The sequence below is a fragment of the Strigops habroptila genome, chromosome 7 (genome assembly GCF_004027225.2).
Source record: "Strigops habroptila isolate Jane chromosome 7, bStrHab1.2.pri, whole genome shotgun sequence".
Lineage (NCBI taxonomy): Eukaryota > Metazoa > Chordata > Aves > Psittaciformes > Psittacidae > Strigops > Strigops habroptila.
In genome coordinates, this window is record NC_044283.2 from 38,586,638 (window position 1) to 38,610,118 (window position 23,481).

Here is a 23,481-nt window from a genome sequence, read left to right on the forward strand (position 1 = left end):
ATTCAGAGCATCAGCACAATATGCTCTCATTCCCTCCTCCAAGTGCTATCCCTGCTTGCAGTCAGTCCCCTGGTGATGTACAGTCGCACCAAGCTCACAGTCTCCTCCCGTGGTACAGCGCTGCCCTGGAACAGTGTGTACTCCCAGAGGCACTAGGATAATCTCCTTTAAGGCAAGGACAGCCATGGCCAGGATCTGCACCAGAAAACACTTCTGTTGGAAAGCAGAGGCAGCGCCAGGCATTTTGTCAGCTTGAAAAGGCAAGAATCTCCTGTTCTGACAGCAGCTGCCCACTGCTATCTCCTCCCCCTAAGTCACCATGCCTGCAACAGCAGTGGCAAAAAATGTCCTGCCTGACATTTCCAATCTGAGTTAGAGGCAGAACTACAGTCATGCATCCTGTTCTTTGCTGGCCTAGCTGCCCATTTTCAGCAGAGAGGGAGAATGCCCAGCTGTGTGAGACCACTGCAAAGAGGTGGGCGCAGTTTCGAGAGCTTTGCTTCTAAGCATCTGTGCTTTTTGCATACTCTGCTTACTGAGGAAGCAAAAGATGGGACGCACATTTGTTAAAGATGCTCTAGTTCACTTCTGGCCTATGATAAATCTGATTGAACAAGTACCAAGACATCAAATTATAAACTGAGTCAGTGTCGTGGTTTAACTGTTAGAGCTGAACCCAGGACAGTCAGCTAAGCAGAGGCACCTTTTTGTACTCCTAACAAACATCTGTACTGGAAGCAGCCCAACAGATAGAAAAAAATCAAATTCTTATGAAGCAACATCAGAATCAAAATGATGCAGACTAGAAAATGTAAGAATTACAGCTCAACAGCTAAAGTGCAACCATACTTCTCTATTCACATCACAAAATAGATCTAGGAATAGAATTAGGGCCAAATCGCAACAGAAATATAAGGACACACACTTCACCCTCAAGATCATTTTCTCGTTAATACATAATACCTCAATTCCATCTAAGAAACTCATTACGTGTTTTTACGGTACCAGATTATTTGATCAGCTATATTAGACTAAAATTAGTTCCTCTGAAATACTGTTCAATGTAATGCTTTACTTCTTGTTTAAAAGTTTGGTTAGCAAGGAACTCAATGTGTGGCATTGTTGAGTATGCTGTACTAGCAGTCTGGTTAAAGCAGTTTTTTCAATCATCTTCTCAGTTTCAGAAAACTGAAAGAATCCCAAAGTCATGAATTAAAGTATTGCCTGAGATTGTTTGCTAGGTCTGCTCTTCTCTGCCCGGTGCAAGATAACGCATCTGTCGAGCAACCATGTTCTGCCTATGCATTCCTGGGAGCCATCTCCTTCCTGCTCTCTCCAGCCTGCTTATGCTCCACAGTAAGACACAGTTATTCCATGGGGTGTTTCCACTTCCCCCATTCTGGATGTTATGCTTTGCTCTCTGAGAAGACACCTTCTCATCTTGGATGAACTAATTGTTTCCTGCTGGAAAGGAGATGTTGATTTTTTTGCCCCTAGTCTAAGTTGCCAATGACTGAAAGAGAAGAGAATGACTCTTGAAGCCAGCCCATCCTCTGGCCCCTTGCTGGACGAGAGTGCCACCAATCGAAGGCAGAAGTCAGGACAAAGAGCTGTTTGTACAGCATCTCCCATCAGCCCTCCCTCCCTCTTCTCATCCCCACCAGCTCTAGCTCTCTCTGGGCACATCTAAAAAGATACAGCTGCCAAGAAAGTGGAAGGCAGTGAAGCAGAAGAGAAAGGTATGTCTTGTTCCTGAAATTATCCTTGTGCACTTGTTCTGCTGATACTAGTTACAGAGTCCAGCATTAGAAATATATATGGGAACATGCAGAAGATTTGGGAGAAGCAGATCTATTGTAGGCAAGAGATGCTCTTCAAGACAGATGCACAGATACGATCCAGCTAAAGGGAATTCTTTTACTATCTTGCTCTTGTTCAAAGTTGGATGCTACATATTAACTTCTGAAGTCAAACATACTATATCGCCTTCCAGTGCTCAATATTATTGCAAAAACAGTGAATATGGGGAGAGGTGCATTCACATGAATTGCTGCTCTTAAGAAAACTAAATGGGTTTTAATGAGAACTCAATTTCTGGAAAGAATCATGGTATTGATGGTAATTACAAAGCAGTAATTCACTGAATTCATCCTCAGTGGAATAGTTGCTGTCCTTAAAATGCACCAACTGTTCAAGCAAAACAGATTTGAAGGATTTCTTTTTTTTTTCTAATGGAAAAAAATTTCTTCATAATATTACCAGTTATGCAGCTCTTGTGTAATGATTTCTTTGGCATGCACTAATAAACCCAACTACTATGCACTAACACACCTAAATATTAAATTTTACAGGTATTCCTGAAGTGGAAACTTGACAAACAAACAAACAATAAAATACATTTTATGTTGATAGATATTTTTAGTTCTTGAACTCAATGTGCATTAAGAAGTAAATACATATTAGTTTCACTGTAAGTGCAACTTCTTAACCCAGCACATGCCACTGGACAGACTGGAAAAGATCTTACACCAAAAGTGTACTAATTACGTATTCCTTGTTTTCAACATCAGGCAACTGGAGATGCTGCCTGCTTAATAACGCTGAAGGCTATATTTAATGGTTGATAGACCAAACTGTAAATCTTTATCTTTCCCCAAACATGCAGGATCTCTAGAGGTGCTGAAATACACATTTTATGCCATTTCTCAGTTTTCACTATTTCTATCCGCTAACACCTAAGCTCCTACTAATACCATGTGACCTTTAAAGGGCAGCACATCTTGTGAAATATTACCCTGTTTTTCTTGGCCAAGAAGGCTGAAACTTGTGTTATAATCTTTGGTCTTTTCTGACTGCCTCTGCATCTAGCAGATCCAAAGACTACATAGTGCCAAATTGCCTGGCAGGGTAATTCAAACACCTCCAGCTGAATGAGCAGAGGGTAGCACTGATTCCTGACTCACTGTGCATATTCCAAAACTAACCATTTTCCTTTACACAAAATTCCAAATGATTTCAAAGCACTTGCATTCCCAGCTGCACTTGGTCTCCAACTTTACTTACACTATGCTGAAGTAACTGGAGTAATTCACTGAAAAGAACTTATGCAAATGTAAGGAGCTCGTTTTCAGTATTTTCAGATGGCTTTACTCGTGCTAGAATTTCAAGTGATATAATCTTGATAGAGCAACCTGGTCAGGCTTAGCATGATTGGCATTGCTACCTTTTCAGAAGGTTTTATACAATAAAGAAATGAGAGAGGGCGCTTGAGGCAATAAGTCTTTGAGTTACCTTAGTGATTGGATTTGTTCACCTTAATTCCCTGATCTGTTTTATGAGAAAAGACTGTTTCTGTAGTATGCAAAAGCAGACAAGGTCTTTAACATGCATTTTGAAATAAATATGCATGTACTAGCTCAGTTATTTACCCAGGCAATCAGTGACATTCCATCACCTGTGCAACCCCATTTGAGAAAAGAAGTTGCAGCAGTTTGTCAGAAAAAGATGCTGCATCTGAAAGGTCTGCTGGGTTTATCAGCATCGATCCAGTGCAGGGAGATGATGAAACACTTCAGATTCTTGGCAATCTTTCATCTGTGAATAGGGAGGGTTCTCTCATAAGAAAGAAACAACCTTTTGACTAAAAGTTTCCTTTTGGTTATGATCTGGGGGAAAAAAAAGAAGGGGGGGGGGGAATATTTAAGCAGAAATAAAATAATAATAAAATAAATATTTTTTTCCTGAATAACAGCAATGCTGAGCATCAGTAAGATGCTTAACTGACCTGTTAGCGAAGCTGTGTATCCGTAGCTCACCAGCATACCGACTTTGCTAATACTGATTTTGGCACTCATCCATATAAACCCTCTCAATGACGCACTACAGCAATATCCTGTTATATTCCAAGGCAAGTAGTGAGTTACCTTAAATGATAGGTCATGATTTTTTAATTCAGCATTTTGACAGTTAATAGAAGATCTGCCCATATTCAGGACAGAATGAGTTCCTACAGATATTGAGCAGACAGGCAGCCGGCAACAGATTCAAATGAGCATTCATTCCAGCTGAACTCCAGCTAGGGAAATATCACCCATATCATTAGGAATGAAAACAAAAACCAAAACCTTACACAAGAGCAAGATACCACGAATGCCTCATCCTCAGGGGAAGAACTCACAGAATAATCTAATCACAGGAAACAAAGGCATGAATCCTCAGTTTCCTAAATATCTCTTTCATGGAAACTTTCTTCCATTAAATACTTAAATAATTAAACTCAATTATTTGAACAGAAGAATGTTTGAACTGTATTCCCTGACATTGGCATTTATCAAGGTATAGTATAAACAAAGTTGTTCTCTTTAGGCATTAGACTTCTCTGAACAGAACCCTCATAACTGCAGTGTTTATACTCCTACAAAATAAAACCATTATTATAATAATATAGATTCTTTACTCAAGTCTAAAAAACAACATTAGGCAAAGTTAGAACAAAGTTTACATTATTTGAGAAGTAGTTTTGAGGTCTAAACCTAATAAAGACAGTATGTTATTCAATACTGCACTCTAAGGTAATTAAAAAATAGATCCCCAAGGCTCCATTACTAGTAGTTTATAGACATCTACTCAAAAGTTCACATACAGGTTCATGGAAACTAAAAGGAATTATTCAATGAATTTTGCTTCTAAAATGGAAGTTTAAAAATACACAAAGGCTTATTTTCACTTTTTAATATTTTATTTGGCTACTGGTGTTCAAAAACCAAGTTTGCACAAAATCTCACGGAAAAATATAATCGAAGAGCATCGAGGTGTTGTATTTTATCCCTACTACGAATCCAAATTCCCAGATTTTCTTACAGTCTCTGGCATGTCATTCTCTGGCTGAAGAAATGGAAGATCGGAAAGATAGCTATGGTGGTGATATAACTACACAGGAAAAATAACTACAAAATACAGTAAAAGTATACATTTAATAGCTTATTGTTTGTTTTTAAGGGTGATCACAAGAGCTGAAAAAAGCAACCCAAGTGTGACTCTATTAATTGACTTCTATAGCTGGTGTGCCTTATTTTTTTTCTTATCTAGATAATAGCTCTGCCATCTTAACTTGGCCTTTGGTAGTCTTTGGTCAGACATTGCCTTATGCCAAGTTATTTTTGAGTTAGTTTAGAGCAGTCTATTCTTCAGCCTCACAATAAAGACTAGAGCCAGCCCATAACGCTGTAGTGTTAGGGGATTGACACCAAAGTGCCAACAGGGCAGAAGGGCAGAAAAGTCTTCCTTCATAGAATCGTAGAATGGTTAGGCTTGAAAGTGACCTTAAAGATCATCTAGTTCCAACTCCCCCTGCCATGGGCAGGGATGCCTTCCACTAGACCGAGTTGCCCAAGGCTTTGTCCAACCTGGCCTTGAACACTGCCAGGGATGGGGCATCAACAACTTTTCTGGGCAACCTGTTCCAGTGCCTCACCACCCTCACAGTAAAGAACTTCTCTATATCTAATCTAAATCTATCCTCTTTCAGTTTAAAGCCATTTCCCCTTGTCCTGTCGCTACATGCCCTTGTAAAAAGTCCCTCTCCAGGTTTCTTGTAGCCCCTTTAGGTACTGGAAGGCTGCTCTGAGGTCTCCCCAGAGCCTTCTCTTCTCCAGGCTGAACTTTCTCAGCCTGTCTCCATAGGATAGGTGCTCCTCTGATCATCTTCATGATCTCCTCTGACTCACTCGAGCAGCTCCATGTCCCTCTTCTGCTGGATATCCTAGAGCTGAACACAGTACTCCAAGTGAGGTCTCACAAGAGCAGAGTAGAGGGGCAGAATCACTTCCCTTGACCTGCTGGTCACACTCCTTTTGATGCAGCCCAGGGTACGGTTGGCTTTCTGGGCTGCAAGTGCACACTGCTGGCTCATGTTGAGCTTCTTGTCAAACACTGCCTCCAAGTCCTTCTCCTCAGGGCTGCTCTGAATTCATTCTCTTCCCATCTTGTATTTGTGCTTAGGATTGCCCTGAGCCAGGTGCAGGACGTTGCACTTTGCCTTGTTGAACTTCATGTGGTTTGTGCTGGCCCAGCTCTCAAGTGTGTCAAGGTCCCTCTGGATGGCATCCCTTCCCTCCAGCGTGTCAATCGCACCACACAGCTTGGCGTCATTGGCAAACTTGCTGAGGGCGCACTCAATCCCACTGTCCACGTTAATGACAAAGGCTTGAGGCTAACACAAGTGCCTTGAGGCTAACACAAGTACTGCGAGGAGCACTCAGGGAGAGCTCACCATCGCTTTGAGTAGTTTTCAGAACAGAATTCCTATTTAAATTCAGCAAGATAATAGACCCCTTACATTCAAGCATGAGGAAAGGTAAAAGCCCCACTCTCTTTCCTAAGACCCATAAAGTCTAGGTTGAAGCATTGTTCCAAATGCCAATTTAAAAGTGAATACAATTCAAGGGTGCTATCCGAAGCTTTGTGGCATGGCCAGGCTCTGCGCAAAGCAGCACAGAATAGCACAGCAAGCATTAAATGAGCTCATGCAGATGACAGAAAGCCTAGTCACCGACAGGAGTTTTGCAAGGAATAATTTATCCCACCTTTTACAAAGCCAATTAAATCATAATGACCTCCTGTAGCAAGACTCAACTAAGTAGCTTGCAGTACCAAAAAAAGATAGAAAACAAGAGAGGAAATTCTCAGTAATGCAGCATCATACCAGAGCCTGCAGTCCAGGACAGTGGCACCTGGCAGCCCTGCAGAGAGCTTCAGCCGTCTTTGCTATTTGATGCTTCAGCTTTTCAAGCAGCCCATGGCAGAGCATTCAATCAGCAAAGTTTTTCCACAATTTTGATGGGGAAAGATACTATTATTTTTATGTGAGTGATTCTTGTTTGGAAAGGCAAAATGGCGAGGATGGCAAGGAAACACAACCAGACATTTTCCCCTGGTTTGGTAGCAATCGATAGAGCCATTCACATCACCGAGAGAATATAGCCAGCTCAAAGCAATTTTCTCAGGGCGAGAGGCCACAGAAACAACAAAATTGCCAGCAGCAGAAGCTCCAATTCCCAGTGAAAGGATTCCCAAGGTTGTACAGAAAGTAATGAATATCAATTCTGCTGCAATATTATTTACCTCCTAGGAGAAAACACTCTCCAGCACTCAGGCTCAAACACCTCCAAAAGGAAAAAACAACAGAAAGATGCTAGCCAGAGAGCAAACTGGGGGATCTGTTCAGCAGCTATACCTGTGTCATGTGCCTCATTTCTCTTTAGCACCCTGCCACAGGAAGCTTGGCAAAAATGAAGATGGTCTCAGCACTGCTCCTGCTGAGCACCCTCCTGGGTACCCCCATGGCACCTGCCCAGCATCCCTCTTGTTACAGAAGAGCCCTCAAAGACCACAACTGTGACAGCATCCCCGCAGGCAGGGAAAACCTTCGTCAAATCGATGATGGTCTGCAAAATCACTTTTGGGAAGGGAAGGGCTGTGACATGATCTGTTACTGCAGCTGGAATGAATTGCTCTGCTGCCCAAAGTAAGACTACACTCATTTTATATAAACCTGTACTGTTCTGTGTGACTGCCCATTATATATCCATCATTTTACAGTTTCCACTGGTGGAATAAGCTTTTAAAGAAATGCATCACCTCACATGGTTTGAAATTACATCAAGAGAGCCAATTATCTACTACACCAACAGTTTTCAGGTTTTGTTTTCCAGGGTCATATCCAGGACTTGCTTAGTATATTGAGTAAACCTCCATGCCCTATTATAGGGGACTTCATCATTTAAATCACCCAACTTTTGACTCTCCTGTTTGATCTAAACTGAGCATGAGAACTACACCAAATCTTAATTCACAGCACTTTGCAAAGATTTCAGGACCATAAACAGAACTATTTGATTTCTGTTCCACATTAAAGAACTGTATTGCTATTCTAAGGCATAGGCACATATGTCAGTTGAATAAATGAATCGTAAAGACAGCTGTTTAAAGTAGGAAAGCAAAAAGGGAGCACAGAGGCTCACAAACAAATGCCTGCAAGGCAGGGTAAAGATTTAGCCCAAGAACGTAAACAGTTCTCTAGCTCACTGGCACTGCTGACAAAGCTGAACAGTGAAGTTCTCGCTGAACACGGGTTTTGTCATCGTTATTTTACAGAAAGAATGTACATCGCAACAAAATTAATATTGAGTTAATAAACACCACCGACCCATACTGGCTTGAAGTAATAAAATGTATTAAGATGTATTATTTAATTCAGCTTTCCAGCAACATCTTTTATTCAGGAAATTTAGATTAAAAATACCAACACTGCAAAACTTACTAATGCTTCAGGGACACTGGAATGTAATGGCATTATATAGGCAAGCAAAAATGACTTCCAATATGTGCTCCTCTTACTACGCAAGTTTCTCAAGTCCCCTAAAATTCAGTAAAAGGTGACTTTTCAGCACTCCTGTGGGGGACTATGTCTGAACCAAGTGGGAATGACTTCTACAGCTAGAAACCTCATGTTCAAACTGAGCGCAGTTTAAATAAGTTTTTCATCTTTCACCTTTCCTAAAACCAGATATGGTGTCCTGACCTGAAGCACCCTTTGGGTGTCTAGCTTCAATCTCTGAACTTTGAGCAGCCTAATAAGGCCTCTTACTTTGATACAAATACATAAGGTGGTTTTACTTCAACCATCCTGAGGTACAGACAACCTACATTGCAGGTCTACTCTCAAGACAAATTGCACTCCACAGTACGCGTGAACATGCTGAATGCATGCACACACTTTGTTTTTGTAATATTATGTATTTTCTAAGTTTACTTTCTCCAAGATAAAATTCCAGAATGGAGTCTGCACTGTTCAGTCAATAAAAAGTTTTGCCATCTCTTCCAAGTCAGGCCAGCAGAGGTAGAAATGCAGTATCTACATCTAGACTTGCAATTACGCTTGCATTGCTGGAAGTGCAACCCACAAACACAGTAATCCCATGTATACCCCATCATAAGTTAAAAAATCGACAACTAGAAATGCATGCCATGTTAAAGCTCTGATAAGCCAATGATCTAATCATTTAAATATCTGATAATATCTTTCAGGGATATTTTCTTTGGACCAAAGATATCTTTTGTGATCCCCTGCAACAGTCAGTGATGGACATCAAGTCTGCCAGTGAAGACAACAGACATCATTCTACAATCACATAACAATGCTTTCAAGGGGGAAAACAAAACCACTACCATAAAAAACTTCATTCTAACCACAAGACAGTGCCTCTTTTTAAACTGTGGAAAAAATCCTTTTTATACCTTTTCATAATCTCAAATATGTAAGAAGTTCTCCTGTTAAATTTGGTAGCTGACTTAAATTTCCATAATGTGTTAAAGACTGTACAAGCTCGTAATGCATTCTAATATGCATCCCCCAGCAAAAAGCCTAACTCCTGTTACTCAGCCCAACATTCTCAACTAGTCTGGATGGAGAAACTTCAAGCCTCAGTCTTCACGTCATTAGGAAGGTGACTCCTGTAGCAACCCACTGCAGCACAGCTTCCTGTTGCTTTGCCATCACACACTTAATGCCGTTTTAAGCTGAAGCTACTCAGTCCCTGGCACTTCTGCAGACAGGTTCCCACAGCCTATTTAGGCATCTTAAAATTACATGCACCTACAAAAGGCAAAATTTCACATTTAAAAATTCCACGGGGTGTGGGAAGTAGTAAAAATGCACATTAATAGTACACTAAAGCATACTTATATGTCTAACTGGTCACCTGCATTAACTATGCAATCTGTAAAACCTTACATTGCTTAATCTTAACATTGAGCATTTAAAATGCTAGAATGGTTACAATACCATATATACTGAATACAGAAAGACATCTAAAGAAGATGGGACAGCCATAAAGTCTGTTAAGGCAACATAAAAATCTACACTTAAGCAGTTTTTTTAATCAAGCTTTGTTTGAAATACAGTACTCCAGAATTAAGTTTAAATGCTGGCTTTTTATTTTTGGGCTAGCCCTGCAAGGCAATAGCTAGGGAAGGAAAGACAAAGAGGTATCTCAAAATATTAGAAGTAATCATCTTAATGTTTAAGGGGTATCATGATCTAGGCTGTAGATAGTCACCTCTCAATGCCTGCCAACACCAATCACAGCACAAGAGAAAAACAGCCAAGAATTTACATGCCTTTTTAAGTTTAGGGAAAGCCACTCAAACAAGCCAGACTTACAGGCAGTAAGCCTGGCTTATTGCCTTACGTACAAAACGTCTTTGGCTATCAAGTCACTCACACAGAAGATCTGTAGTACTGAAGTAACTGTTTAGTCTTTTCCACTCAAAAAGTGTACTATCTAATAATCTTAAACCATTACACCACAAAATCTGCTACCACCAGCTTACCAGTCTGATTTCACATGCAGTATGAAATATCACAATGACTATTTTTCTTCCTCTGTTAGTAAACCAGGGTTGGATGGTGAGGGAGGGAGGTGATTATACACAGCTAATAATAAATGTTTCAAGTAAATCTGTGCATCCTATTTTTGCCAAGTAATTTTTAGGCTACTGACTGTTAAACAAACAGTTTGTGTCACCAGGCTTTTTAAGCTTTTTAAGCCTGGTTTGTGTAATTATTCTCCAGTCTTCTAGGCTTCCTACCAAATCATCAATTAAGGGTAAAAAAACTCCATAAATCTGACAACCCACAGTCAAAATATTCAAAGTCAGTGCTCTGCTAAGAAAACACATGGTATCTGCTCTTGTGCAAAGTCCTCTATAACCTTCTAGCAGTAACAAGGGCACATAACTTCTATCAGTTGTGCCCTCTAGTTTCTATATGAATCATGTCACATATGCCTGGCATTCACAGCTTTCCAAAGCAGCCGTAGCAAAAAAAATAAGGCAGATGCAAATCTGGGTAGTAAAGTTAGTAGGTGGATCTCAGTTACTTTCCTTCCATCATTCCTGGAAAATCCATAACCCACTGAAGCAAAATTCTGCTGCTTTCCACATGTAGCAGGATATGGTCAATTTAGGGTACTACTTTAAGATTGATTTCCCATAGAAACTTGCTTTTGTTTCTCTCATCCCAAAGCTTCTTCTATATGTCCTGTCAGGCCTAGGTGAGAACATTAACCCCTGCCAGGCACTCAGAGAAAAAGCCTTTGTCCTTTGGATGCCCCTGGCTGTTTATGCAGCTATTACTTTGAATGTGACAAGCTGAATTTGTGCAGATATTTAGTAAACAACTTCACAGTCACTATAGTGAAACGGGCACTAAAACATCTCTTCAAAGGAATACCAATTTTAGCTGCTACTAGCTAGGTATCACCAACTGTCTTGAACTTCAGCCAACACTGCAGAACTTTATTGTGGAAATACATAAGACACTGCAAGTGACAGAAATAAGGCCACTGAGAGCTACTGGGAAGGCAGCCAGTTTGAGGTTAGGGTTTATGGTTTATCATCATTCAATTCTATGCAACTGTCACAGGTCAGAAAAAGCAAAGTGCAGCATCTTAGTTATAGTGATGCCAGCAAAACAGTAGTTTTCAAATAACTCACAAGATTAACACCGAGCAAATTAGATCACAGAAATTCTGCTTTCTCATTTTTGCCCAAATTAACAAAAACCTTTTAAACATCCGATATGGCTAAGAGTTGCGACAAATGCTAACTGAACAAGCTGAAGCTGTGTTCTCTTCTGCTTTAAGAACTGTTTTCCTTCCACCTTTTCTTCAATTTATGCGCAGTTGAAAGGAGAAAAATAATATTCCATACACCACACATTTAGACTGGCACAACAGTTAAATGACAATAAAAAATCACTCATAATATCATCTTCAACATCAGACTTTAAAAGATATTCAAATAAAAGCAATAGTATTGCTGGATATTTTTCTCATATATTATCATAAGTTTTGTTGTGGTTTTTTTCGGTTTTGGTTTTTTTTTTTGTTCGTTTGGTGGTGTTTTTTGGTTTTTTTTTGGTGTTTGTTTTTTTTTTTTAACGGGCCTGAGCTAATGCATGCAATGAAAAAGAAACAGTATGCCTATTAGAAGATACTGTATTGACCCAGCACAGACTCCGTTTTCCATTCTCCAATTAAGTTCCTAGCAGCAGCCTATGTAGATGAATGGAAAAGTCAGCAGCTAAAGGATTTCTTCCCGAGTGGAAGGATTTCTCGGCACAGTAAGCCACAGCAGTCTTTTCATCCCACTTACAGCTTTGAAATTTGAGAGCTGCATTTTTTTCCCCATTTTAACATAGGAGCAAGGCGGACTCAGTGCTTGGAAGCACATATCCCAGCAGTGACAAGATGAATACACACATCAGAAAAGCCCCCCTCAATTCTTGTTTCAAGAGGAAAAATAAAATGTTATTCAACCATTTCTGCCCAGCTAACAACTGAACTGTCATTTAAAGCCTTTTACCTTAGGAAAAAGAACCTATTGCCAAGTCTGCTACAGATTTGGGGTTTTTTTTTTAAAGGCATCTCATCATGAGAACTTGAAGTACATCCATAAATATATCCTCGGCACACTTTAATTGAAAAATATTTTAATATTATTACATAGTTAGTCAAAGCTTAACTATTAGGTACGAGTAACTCAATAAGTTACAGACACATCCACTCGAGTAACAGTATCAGTGATATTTATTTAAAATACTTTTGCTGAGGAAATTTGTTTTATAAGAGATGGTTTTCAAACAAATCAGCAAGGTTATGAAAAATAAAACAGACACAAAGTCTCTGGGGAGAAAAAGTTACAAAGAAAGCTTCTGCATATCAACAAAACCTCAGTCTTTTGATTTGCAGCCTGAGCCTCAGTCCCAGCCTTTTCCGTCTAATGAACCCCACTATCCATTTTTAGATCTGGCTTGTTCTTTTCATTCTTCACCGAGTAGATGAAATATGCTAAGGTGTCCTTTTCATTCACTGGAATTGTCCTAAAGTGGCAGCCAATTATCTATAAAGGAAGAATGCAAGGAAATTAAATAACCACTCCTATATGCAGTAACTGAAGATTCAGTCTGAAATTGACTACATTAAACTTTAAAAGATTAATAAAGAAGCTTAAAAAAAAAAAAAAAAGCTACCTCTCGTCAAAAGTCTTTTATAGTAATAAAAAAGATAAATAGGAACCATTTTACTGAGAAGTATGAACTAAATACAGCAGCGTTACCCTAATTTCCAAAGTAAAAAGCCCAGAAAATTCGGGGGTGGGGGGTGGAAGCTCTCAAAAGCAGCATAGGAGTATCATTACATCTATGTAGTTTAAGCTTGACTATAAAACTATAAAGCAAGTAATGACTGTAGAATATCAACAGAGTAACAGCACAGAAATGGGAGGCTACTGCTCATCACTCAGGTTGGGGGGGAGGGGGAGTACGTCTGTGTCAACTCACAAAAAGAAACATCCAATACAATGCAAGAATCTTCAAAATTTATAATTGAACATTCAGATCTTCAAAATACTATCAATGAAAATTCACTATGCTGGAACGACCAAAATATGATGTTCTCTAAACACACTTTTTGAATAATTTTTCGTGATTCCATTCCATTCCAGAAGTCCTTCCCTTCACCAAAATGAACATCAGCTCTAAAAGAAAGCATGCAAAATATTATACCTGCCTGAGTCTATTCTCTGGCTTTTTGCAGAATATTGTGTTAGACTGAACTTAGCAAGCAAGAAACATGGAATTGCTCATTTAACTACCACAGAATGCAAGTATAAATGTTTAGCCTGATTAGCAAGTTAGGAAGCTTTCTAAACCCCACCCTCCTAAAAAAGACATCGCAAAGAAACAGTTTGAGAGAGTCCTTTGAAGTGAACTTTAAGTAACAGCCAAAGGAGTGTCTATGATATGTTAAGACAGGTTACAGGGAATCACATGCACTGTAAACTACACAAGTTCTGCAGCTATGGTTCACAAAGACCTGCATGTCAGTCAAACCAAGCACATGACAGAAGCAGCTTTGCCGGTCTACACCATGCAGTAAGAATAACCCAGTGCAAATACCTAGAGAGGTACCTAAAGCAGACCCTCCAAAATGCCAGTTGTGCAGAACAAAAACTGCTTGTGCTTTTTCAAATCACATTACTGCTAATTCAAAAGCTAGCTGTACCTCAACTCACATATAAGAAAACAGAAGTCTGATTTTACATTCTTACTTGTAGTGGCAGCAGCTCAGCCTTGAGATCTCGCATACATTTAAGAATCTCACTTTTAATCCACACAAATTAAGGCAGACACCAACAAAATGTCTGCACTGGAGTACAACTGAGTATCACTGCACGAAAGTGAAAGCACAGTGGCTATACCTCCCTTTTAAAAAGAGGATCACCAGTTCTCCCACATACTTACATCAGCATGCTGTAACTGCATCTTTGCAGCACGGAAGAAATCCTTGAAATTATACTTTTATGCAGCAAAGATGCTTATGTACAGCTGTACTCACACAGCTCCAGCATTTTTTGAAATATTGATAAAAAACCCTAATGTCATAAAGTTCCATTTTTCTGATGGCAGATCCCAGTGGTTTTAATCAACAGAATTAATTATCAGTAGAACCCTGGTTTTTTTCAGGTTTCCGTACTTTACATATAAGGAAGAACATGCCTGCAGTAACTACCTTTCTAAAGCAAAGTCTGAACCTTGCTAGAACTTTGCTGCCACCTCTCAGTTTCTAGTTCTTTCAGCAGGATGTTTCAGGTGAAGGTGTGACTGATGCACAGACTATAAACGCATGATTCTATGATATTCAGGGATATACAGATCATCTTATTGATCTAACTCAAAATTTCATGTTTTTAAGCAGCACACACTCCTTTCAGAAGTTAAGAGTCCTGACTCTGGAAAGAACTTTTACTTTTGATTTACTTGGCTCAGGAGCTGTGGCCAGTGAAGGAAGCTAGATAAGCAGTTCCCTTTTGTTCTCCTAAAATCCAGATTACACATGCTCTTTATGAAAGTATCACATTGTATAGAAAACCATATGCTATAGCAAGTTGCATTTTCTATTATGGAACAAACACTCATACATACTTCAACGAGCTGTGCTTTGTTAAGTCCTGGTCTGGTCTGTAGCTTGAAGTGTCTTTTGTACCTTCGAAGTGTGTTTACTTGTAACTGATATAAATCAACCTAGAAGAAAAGGGAGGGGAAGGGGGGGAAATCTAATGTAACTGAAAAACGATTCAACCATTAATAGTTCGCCTCTCAAAAACACTTTGGAATTTCACAGACACATAAGTGAGAACAGTCAGCCCAGCAGATCTCATTTTGATAAAAAACAAACTCCACCCTGCACCTTCCAGCAGAAAGGAAAACAGCCCAGCTCGGTTTAAGAGCGTTTTATCGTTATCAAGCATGGCTCTGCCTCCCTTTAGCTGTGGACATTATTCAGAACTCGCCGAGTTTTCTGTTTGTCCCCAGTTCAAGCATAACAACACAAAGCCCAGTCACAGCTTTTATATAACATCCATGAAGATCCTGATCCAAAGGAGGGTCCTATATTGTGATTTTGGCCATCAAGTTCCATGCAAGATATAGCACATCCGCACCACGAAAGAGTATGTATTGGAATCAGGAAAAAGTCTAGACTGCAAAGTTTTTCTTGGCTTGAGGTGAGAGAAGAAAACAGCTGCTCTATATAAGCACAATGCAGGACTTATGTGCATAGGCATAACTGGCCAAACTATTTTTCAGTGCAAGTGGACAGCTGAGACAACTGCACAAGGTCTTCTTAGGGATACAAATACACAATCTTAACCCAGTACTCTGCCAATTTTGAATCCCATGAACTCTGACCAACAGTCACTGCTCCCAGCAACAGAATACCTTCCTCCCACCCTCCTTGACAATGGAAGAGAGCTTAACCAGATGACTGAGAGGGAAAGCAAGCTGAGAAAGCAGGCTGAATGAGAAAGTCTGCTAGATCAGTGGCAATTACAGTAGCATTCTCCAAACTCACTGCATTAAAGATTGGTTAAGACATCCACTTTTGCTTTAAATTCATTTAGCAGTCTTACTACAGAACACTTAAAGAAAAGCAGTGCTACTGCATACTTGGTAACCTGGCCAGACGTGATGCGATACAGCCTTCCGTGACAGAGGATGAGTAGGTATCTTTTGGTGTTCTAAAGCTTACACGGCACAGGGGGGAATCACACCCCAGAGCACCACACAGAGGAGTATTGGCAGCTTTCCATCAAGTCCCAGAAGCTACCAGTACTGCAGAAGCCTCTTCCCCTGCTGTAGGAACCACTTCTAACAGGTAACGATGATCATGACTGAGATGGAAACAGGAAGGCTTTACAAGTCTTCAGAAGAATGATACTTTTTTTACTTTTTCCTTAGTAGACTGAATAGCAATTGAAAATAAAGATGATCAAGGGCCAATGGGCACCTAAGGCATACAGTAATCACGTGGGATGAACATACTGCCCTTATCCAAATGGCCAGCTGAAACTCCTCAAAAATACTTCCCAGGCAGTTTTATTTCCCGCAGTAGTACCATTAATAGAAAAAGCTTGCTTTCCTGTTCTATCTGTAGAGATATCCACCAGTTGTGACATGTTTTATAATTCTTTCATGAGAAAACAAAACAGGCTTGCAGGAAAGCTGCAATTATCACTGTGTCAGAGAGCTACCTGAAGTCACACAGAGCATTAGCTTTAGACAGAACTCTCAAAGAAGTCCCAGATATTTAACAGACAAACAACATAGCCCAACATCAAACTACTCCCAATTCCCTAAAATCCTCTTAGCCAGAGCCTTCGGACTGGAGCCACGTGCCTTTACACATGGATTCTTGTACAAAGTTTCATCACTTATGCTGCTGATATCTGCAGATGCTGACCATAAGGATGCCATTAAATTAACACTTACGGAGCAATGTTTGAATGCTTTAAAAATCCTTCTCAGAAGGGACCAGGTAGGCATGACAGCCTCTGCTCAGAATTACCACACTGAAGAGCACCTGCTAAGCCAGGCTGTAGCAGAAATAATCCAGAGCACATGTAGGAAAAATATGAGAGCCTTTGGTGCAGTCTCTCCTACTGTGCTCCAAGAAAGGTCGAAAGCTGTAGTTCACTTTTTTAATGGGTGAAGTTTCACTGGTCTGCAGTGGAGAAAACAGGTGGGAAAAACACCACCTTCTTGTCTAGCACAGCTCCCTGGATGTCTCTTCATCCAACAACAGGGTAAAAAACAAAGACCTACCATCATTAAAGTGTGTGTTTAACGTGACTAAGGCAATAGAGTAATTGCAAGAGCCATCTCCAACACACTGAACACAGAGGAAAGGATCAGAGGGATGGGGCACAGAAGCATTTCTATCCCAAACGCGATGTGCAATTCCCTTCAAGTTGTCAACTCCTGCAGAAGAGAGTTTGCTGTTATGTGGCAAAGCACCACTCTGGAGAGGAAGCACCAAGGAGGAGAAAGCTGGAAACAGCTGTTTTCTGAGAAACCTAGCAGACACTTAAAAAATCACAGTCTTGTTTGTTCTACTCTGCACAATTAATACAGAAAATACACTGTAAAATTCTGTGAGATTTTGTTATATTAAGACTGAATCGAGTCTTCTCCTTCCCACATGCCCCAAAGTAAAGAGAGCTGTAAGAGTGGGAAAGCAGTGTCCGGTCGGACTTGGTAGTCTTTAACAACAAGCTTAACAGGACAATTGGGAAAAAAAAAACCAACTACTTAGCTACCTCTGGAGTGTCGATGTCTTGCACGGGTGAGTCACCATCATCATCGCTGCCTTTCCTCTTTCTTCTATTTCTCACACTCTGAATTAAGTTTTTGTGGAAGTCACAAATATACAGATGTCTTGCCTGGAAGAGTAATATGGCATCTTTCAATAAAACTTATGTCAGAATCTCCCACTTACAATATAAATACACATACAGAGACAACCCTTCAGCAACCACAGTCGCATTAACTGAGTTGAAGAAGGTTTTTACCGGATTCTTCTAAATAGTGTGCTGTGCTGCAGCTCACTGCCACGCTTTGGCCAGAGGAAGCTGAAGTGCTGCAATCTACTGGTTCAGCAGTAACAGGCTGCAGACACACACGCGTACAACCCTCCCTCCAGCCATGCATCGCAACGCGGGGATCGGGAAGCAAACAAACACAAAACAAGCTTTCAGTTGTTCTTTGGAGGACAAAATACCGGTTCTCGTTTCCCATCTATAGCCTTCCACCTCTTGTTTCACTTCCACTACCTAAGCCAGGTCAAGCAACGCACTTTTTTGGAGGTTTTTCCCCCTTCTCTTTTAACAGTTTCCCTTTGTAAGGGTCTGCACACCCTGGCAGAGCTCTTCAGTACGTACTAACCCCGAATTTCAGAGCTACGTGCTTTCATGTCAAAGAAAGCACGGACCCCGCTTAGGGATCGCGTGTCCGAAGCGAGGAAAGCCCGGCGGGCGATGGGGGTGTTGTGGGGCGGTTTGCGGGGGTCTCCCGGGCCGACGCGCGGAGCACTCGCGTCCGCTGCCGCGCATTTTAAGCCGCTTTGCCCCCGCGCCGGGAAACCCTCCTGTGGTACGAGGCCAGCGCAAGCACACCTCCGAAACGGGATGATCCCCGCTCCCCCTCCCCGGCGGTACCGCGCTAAGCCGCGCTGCGCCTGATGGCTGCCGAGCGGAAGATACAGTGGCAAGCGGAGACGTGCAACATTGCAACACGAGGCGGAGCAGCCGAGCGCCGCTCTCGCCAGGAACAGACACAAACTAGCGCGGCGGGAGCCATGCGGGCTCCGCTCCGGGGAGGCGGGGCGCTGCCCAGCCACGCTGCTTCCCGCTCCAGCTGCGCGGGGGGACGCGCAGCCCGTGCCTCCGGCTCCTGAGAGCTGGAAGAGGACCCCAGGAGCAGGCAGGAGGGGCCGGAGCTTCCCCCTTGCTCCTCCCGCAGAGGAAGAGCACTTTCAGGCCGCGCTCCTGCAGCACCAGCCAAACTCCACCGTGCTACGGAAAAAGGGGGGGAAGAGGGAACAACACTTCCCCGCCGTCAAAAAAAGCCCAAACAAAACCAAACCTAAACTTTATTAAAAGCCCCCAAACCAACTAAGCCATGGGAGTACCCGGCCAGCGGGAGCAGGGCTATGGCAGGACCCGCCGCCGCTGCCCGAGCACGCACCACCGGGACCTGCCGGCCGCTTTTGTCCGCATGCCCCGTCGTAGCCTCGGCCCCGTTGTGCGTCGCGTCCTCCCGTTCGCGGACTTACGCTCTTGTCCAGCTCGATCTTCACCTTCTTCTGCGAGATGCTCTTCTGGATCCGCTTGCTGAAGCTGGCGTTGCCGGCAGCGCGGCCGCACCGTTCCCCCTCCTCCCGCAGACAGCACAGCTGCCCAGCCCCGGGGCCGCCCGCACCCCCGGCGCCCACCGAACCCGCGGCGACGGCTACGGCCGGACCCAGCCCGGGCGGCGCTGGCGGCGGCGGCGGCACCTCCACGGCGGAGCCCGCATTGCCCACCACCGCGGCGGCGGCGGCGGCAGGGTCCGCCCCGCGCTGGGTCACCTCCTCGGGGGCGAAGCCGTTCATGCCCGGCGCCACCGCCGCAGCCGGCGGGAGGCCCGAGGGAAGGAGGCGGGATACCGCCCCGGACCGAACTTCCCCAGCGAGACGCCGCGGCCCGGCGGGGCGCTCCCCCGCTCTCTGCCCGCTCACCCGCCTCCTCTCAGCGGCAGCACCGGAGTGCAAGCCCGCCCCCGAGGGCGGCCAGCCCGCACGTCGCGGGAAGGGCTCTCCCCGTCGGCTGCCGCTGCCCGAGCCCCGCAGCTACCGGAGCGGCAGCGGCACCCCGCGGGTCGCCCCACTTCCTCCTTCCCCCCCTGTCATGTGGAGACTCTTCAGCTGTTTCCTATGTAACAACAGCAACCTGCCCGCCGCTCCGCCCCGCCCCGCCCGCCGCGCATGCCGGCTCCCCGCCGCGGGGCGCCACGGGAAATGCAGTTCTGCCCCTCCGACCCCTCCGCGCCCGCAGCGGCGGGAGAACTACCGCTCCCGAGCTGCTGCGCGGCGCCGGCGGGAGCGCGGGCGGACGGGAGCGCGGGGGGCGCGCCGCGCAGTGACGGGGGCTCGCTGTGTGGCTCTGCGGTGCTCAGGCCGGCGGGGCAGTCCCGCCTCGGCGGCGGTGGCGGCAGCTGTTTGCTCCTCTCGGCCCTGCCCCGCGCTGCGCACCCTGTGCCCCGCCGTGCGGGAGGGGTGGCAGCAGCTCAGCCCACTTTTAAAAGGCCTCTTTCGTCTTTTTCCCCCTCCTTTCCTCCCCTTGTCGCTCCTCCCCGGCGGCGCGGCCGTTGGGATTTGAAAGGCAGCCGTGCGGAGAGCCCGGCCCGGCCGGGGCGGAGGCGGGAAGGCGAGAAAGGCGCCGGGCGGAAAGCGGAGGCCGGGCAAGGACCGGCGCTGCTGCCCGCACTGCCGAGCGTGTAAATGTGTCTCCGCCAAGGGCGGATCGGGCGGCTGCGCTTCCCCTTGCCTGGACTCTGGCGGCGCCCCTCGCTGCCTCCCTCTGCACTAGCTCCAGCTCCGGTCTTTCCACCACTTGGGCCACTCGTGCAGGATTTTCTACGAGTTGGGGCTTAATTTTTTGTCGTTCCTCCTTGCCTCGCCGCCTCCTTTCTTTTACGCTCTGTCAACCACTGCCGGAAAGCTGGGCCCGCCGGGCCGATCCCGGTGCCGCGGGCGGGAGGAAGGCACGGCGGGGGAAAGGAGCTGCTCCCTGGGAGCGGGGTGTCAGCCCACGAGTGCCGCTCTCGGCCGAGAGCAGCCCGAGCTCCGGCCTTTGTTAAAGCTGTTTTTAAAGCACATGCAACCAGGGGTCCGCCTGACGTTCCTTTGGTAAAGATCTCTGAAAACAATGAGGACTTGCGAGTTTCCACTTTTGTCATTTAAAAGAGCTTTTTGTTAATAAAGGCGACTTTTAACAACAAAAAAGACTGAAAATGCAGACTTGTTTTCGCTACTGATAAACCAAGACCTTGCCGTGCGCACGGCTAGCTAAAACAGATGCTGTGAAAACACTTCATAAAAGCAAGTATTTTCCGTTTTGAGAGTACAAAAACTACGACCGAGATGCATTGGCATTGAACCATGTAACGATTCAGCTGTCGACAGCAGAGCGGCAGAGGCAGCAAGCTTTGACCTCCTCTCTTTCTTCCAGCGCCTTCAAAGCAGATGCAGTAGAGGGTGAGGTTTTGCTTTCCTTTTGAACGGCCGCAAATACTCCCTTAAATCTCAGAAGCGGCACCCGAGCTGACCGTACTCGAAGCGTAATGATTTAATCACTGAAATATTTGACCATATCGCTTGGCGTGCGTTTCCAGCTTGCAGGAGGAGGAGAGGAGTAGCGGGGAGGCCGGTGAGTGATTCGAGGAGACACAGATCCTGCTTAAGCCAAAGTTCTGCGTGAGCCAGGAACGCGTTTATAGCGCAGTTTTGGTTTGCGCTGCAGATGGGTCCTTAATCTGATTGCATAACCTGGTATTAGAGAACAAGGGTAGGTCCCGCTTCGCGCACCCACCGTTGCAGCTGAAGGAAGGATGCAGTAACTGAAGCTAAACTCTGCATAAAGTCACTGGCAGCAGTTCCCTAGAAGGCACGTTTCAGTCACTAGAGAAGGCAATTGGATAAGACGTGGGAATAATACCGAACCCCGGTTTGTTATCAGCCGATTGAGGACCATATGGAGTGCCTGGGTTTAATTCCATGCTCTGCTGCTGTGCAATCTCAGGCATCAGAAGTTTAGGTAATCAGCCTTCAGGCATCAGAAGTTTAACTCACTTTCTGTGTTTCTTGTGATTTCACACTTTCAAAAAATGTAATAACATTAAAAAAAAACACCTCAACAACGAAACGGTAACAATGATAGTGGGCCTTAAAGAAAAACATAGGAAGCACAAGCTGGGAAAGGTGGGACAAGGGTGAGTTCCAGGAATTCTTCAGTGGAAATCTGGGTCCTGGATAGCAATTTCTAGATTCTTAGGCTATGTCTTTGGAGGTCCCTTTTATTTCTTCAGACAGATTTGACCTTACTGCAAGCATAAAATATGTCAGTCTGGGTCTGGCTGCTGTGATTTGCTGCAATGGAAAGATCACTTGTGCATTTTAAATATTTCTGATCCTCTTTGTACAGTTTGTGAGTGGTTAAAAGCCTGATTATATTACCCAGCCATGCTTGGCAGTATGTTAATTTTTAAGTGGAATTTCAAGTAGAGGAGTATCATAGTTTCATGATTAGATCACGATAAGACAGTTGTGCTGAGAATGGTGGTTCTGCTTCTGCCATAAACTGCTCATTTTCACACCTGTGCCCTGTCCTTTTTGCCTGTAAAAGCATTTCTGTGGCTGCACGACAAACTGGATTGGGTTACAACTAAACCAGCAACATGAAAATCAGTGAAGTTTAACCCTGCTTTACTGCTCAGTCGCGCGATGTCCCAGCACACAGGAAGGCCCAGTGGAAGGGCAGGACCATGTGACCCACTCAGGGGGATGACTGCCTCATTTGGTATGAACCCCTGCTTACAATAACAAAGAAATCATGTCACTTTTAATCTTGTGTCGTATGTGGGATCAAAAAATACAAAGAGCTGCAGCTAGATGGGCTTACCAGGCAGTATGAAGCTTACTACAGGATGGATGTGCAAACTTTCATGAAACTTGCACCCTGTGAAATAAAAAAGATCACTTTTCATAGAGTATGTAATCTAAAATTATCATTTTATAACGTAAGCTCTAGTAGTTAGAATTATTCAGGTATAACTAAAGCATATATAGGGAGAGATTTTAAATAAACACAAAACCATTCAGTATTGCAACAATATACTGATTAGAGTAAAACTTTAAATATTAAAACAGTTCAAAGGCAGTGGCAGCTGCAAGTCAGCAACTCTGCATGAGACACCAGTAGTGCTTATGGACCACATGCACAAGCAGAACTGAATTGTATGGAAGGCAGCAGTTATCTACATCTCTCACAGGTGCCAAAACCACAGCATGGACGACTTGTAAGTGGCATGCAGAAGAAGCAGGAGCTACAGCATCTTGAAAAGTCTGCCTGAATCTGTAACTCCCATGCTCCGAAGCTGGTGGGACTCGGTAGCCTCTCCTGGCACCAATGTGGGCCAGGCGCAGGTGGGAGCTGGGCAGCTTGTGCCTCTCTGAGATGCCATATGTCCCAGCTCCTGTTAGCTCTTGACTGATGTGTTTTGTAATTTGAGAGAGAGGAATGATATCAGACAAATCACCTAGGATATATTGCAAGCATGCTGCAAACATATTATTAGTAATTAATCTTGGAGAGCAAATGTGGCTTGTAACTGTGTATACATCTTCACATGATAAGGTTCAACTGGGGACGACTCTTTCCCAACGCATGTTAGTGCATTTGTGTGCAGCACCTGAAATTATCTTGTTAGCAAATAAAATAATAAGGAAAACTATTGGTGTACATTTTTCCACAGCAAATATACAT

At 43.8% G+C, this 23,481-nt stretch overlaps 2 protein-coding genes across 3 annotated transcripts; one reads left to right on the forward strand and one right to left on the reverse strand.

The window, feature by feature from the left end:
• The first annotated feature begins 1,694 nt into the window (after positions 1-1,694).
• Positions 1,695-9,163, forward strand: SCRG1 (stimulator of chondrogenesis 1). The gene is made up of 3 exons (XM_030493363.1): positions 1,695-1,739; positions 7,263-7,525; positions 9,088-9,163. The coding sequence occupies exons 2-3, from the start codon at positions 7,290-7,292 to the stop codon at positions 9,140-9,142; spliced, it is 291 nt and encodes a 96-aa protein (XP_030349223.1). The 5' UTR covers positions 1,695-1,739; positions 7,263-7,289; the 3' UTR covers positions 9,143-9,163.
• A 2,837-nt stretch (positions 9,164-12,000) lies between these two features.
• SAP30 (Sin3A associated protein 30) lies at positions 12,001-19,919 on the reverse strand. 2 transcript variants are annotated; one of them, XM_030493361.1, is made up of 4 exons: positions 19,233-19,919; positions 17,719-17,841; positions 15,047-15,145; positions 12,001-12,963 (listed from the first exon to the last, which is right to left on the reverse strand). In XM_030493361.1, the coding sequence occupies exons 1-4, from the start codon at positions 19,548-19,550 to the stop codon at positions 12,841-12,843; spliced, it is 663 nt and encodes a 220-aa protein (XP_030349221.1). In that variant the 5' UTR covers positions 19,551-19,919; the 3' UTR covers positions 12,001-12,840. The 2 variants fall into 2 exon arrangements, with proteins under 2 accessions (XP_030349221.1, XP_030349222.1); XM_030493362.1 differs by lacking the exon at positions 15,047-15,145 and having other exon boundaries at positions 19,233-19,882.
• Between the last annotated feature and the right edge of the window lie 3,562 nt (positions 19,920-23,481).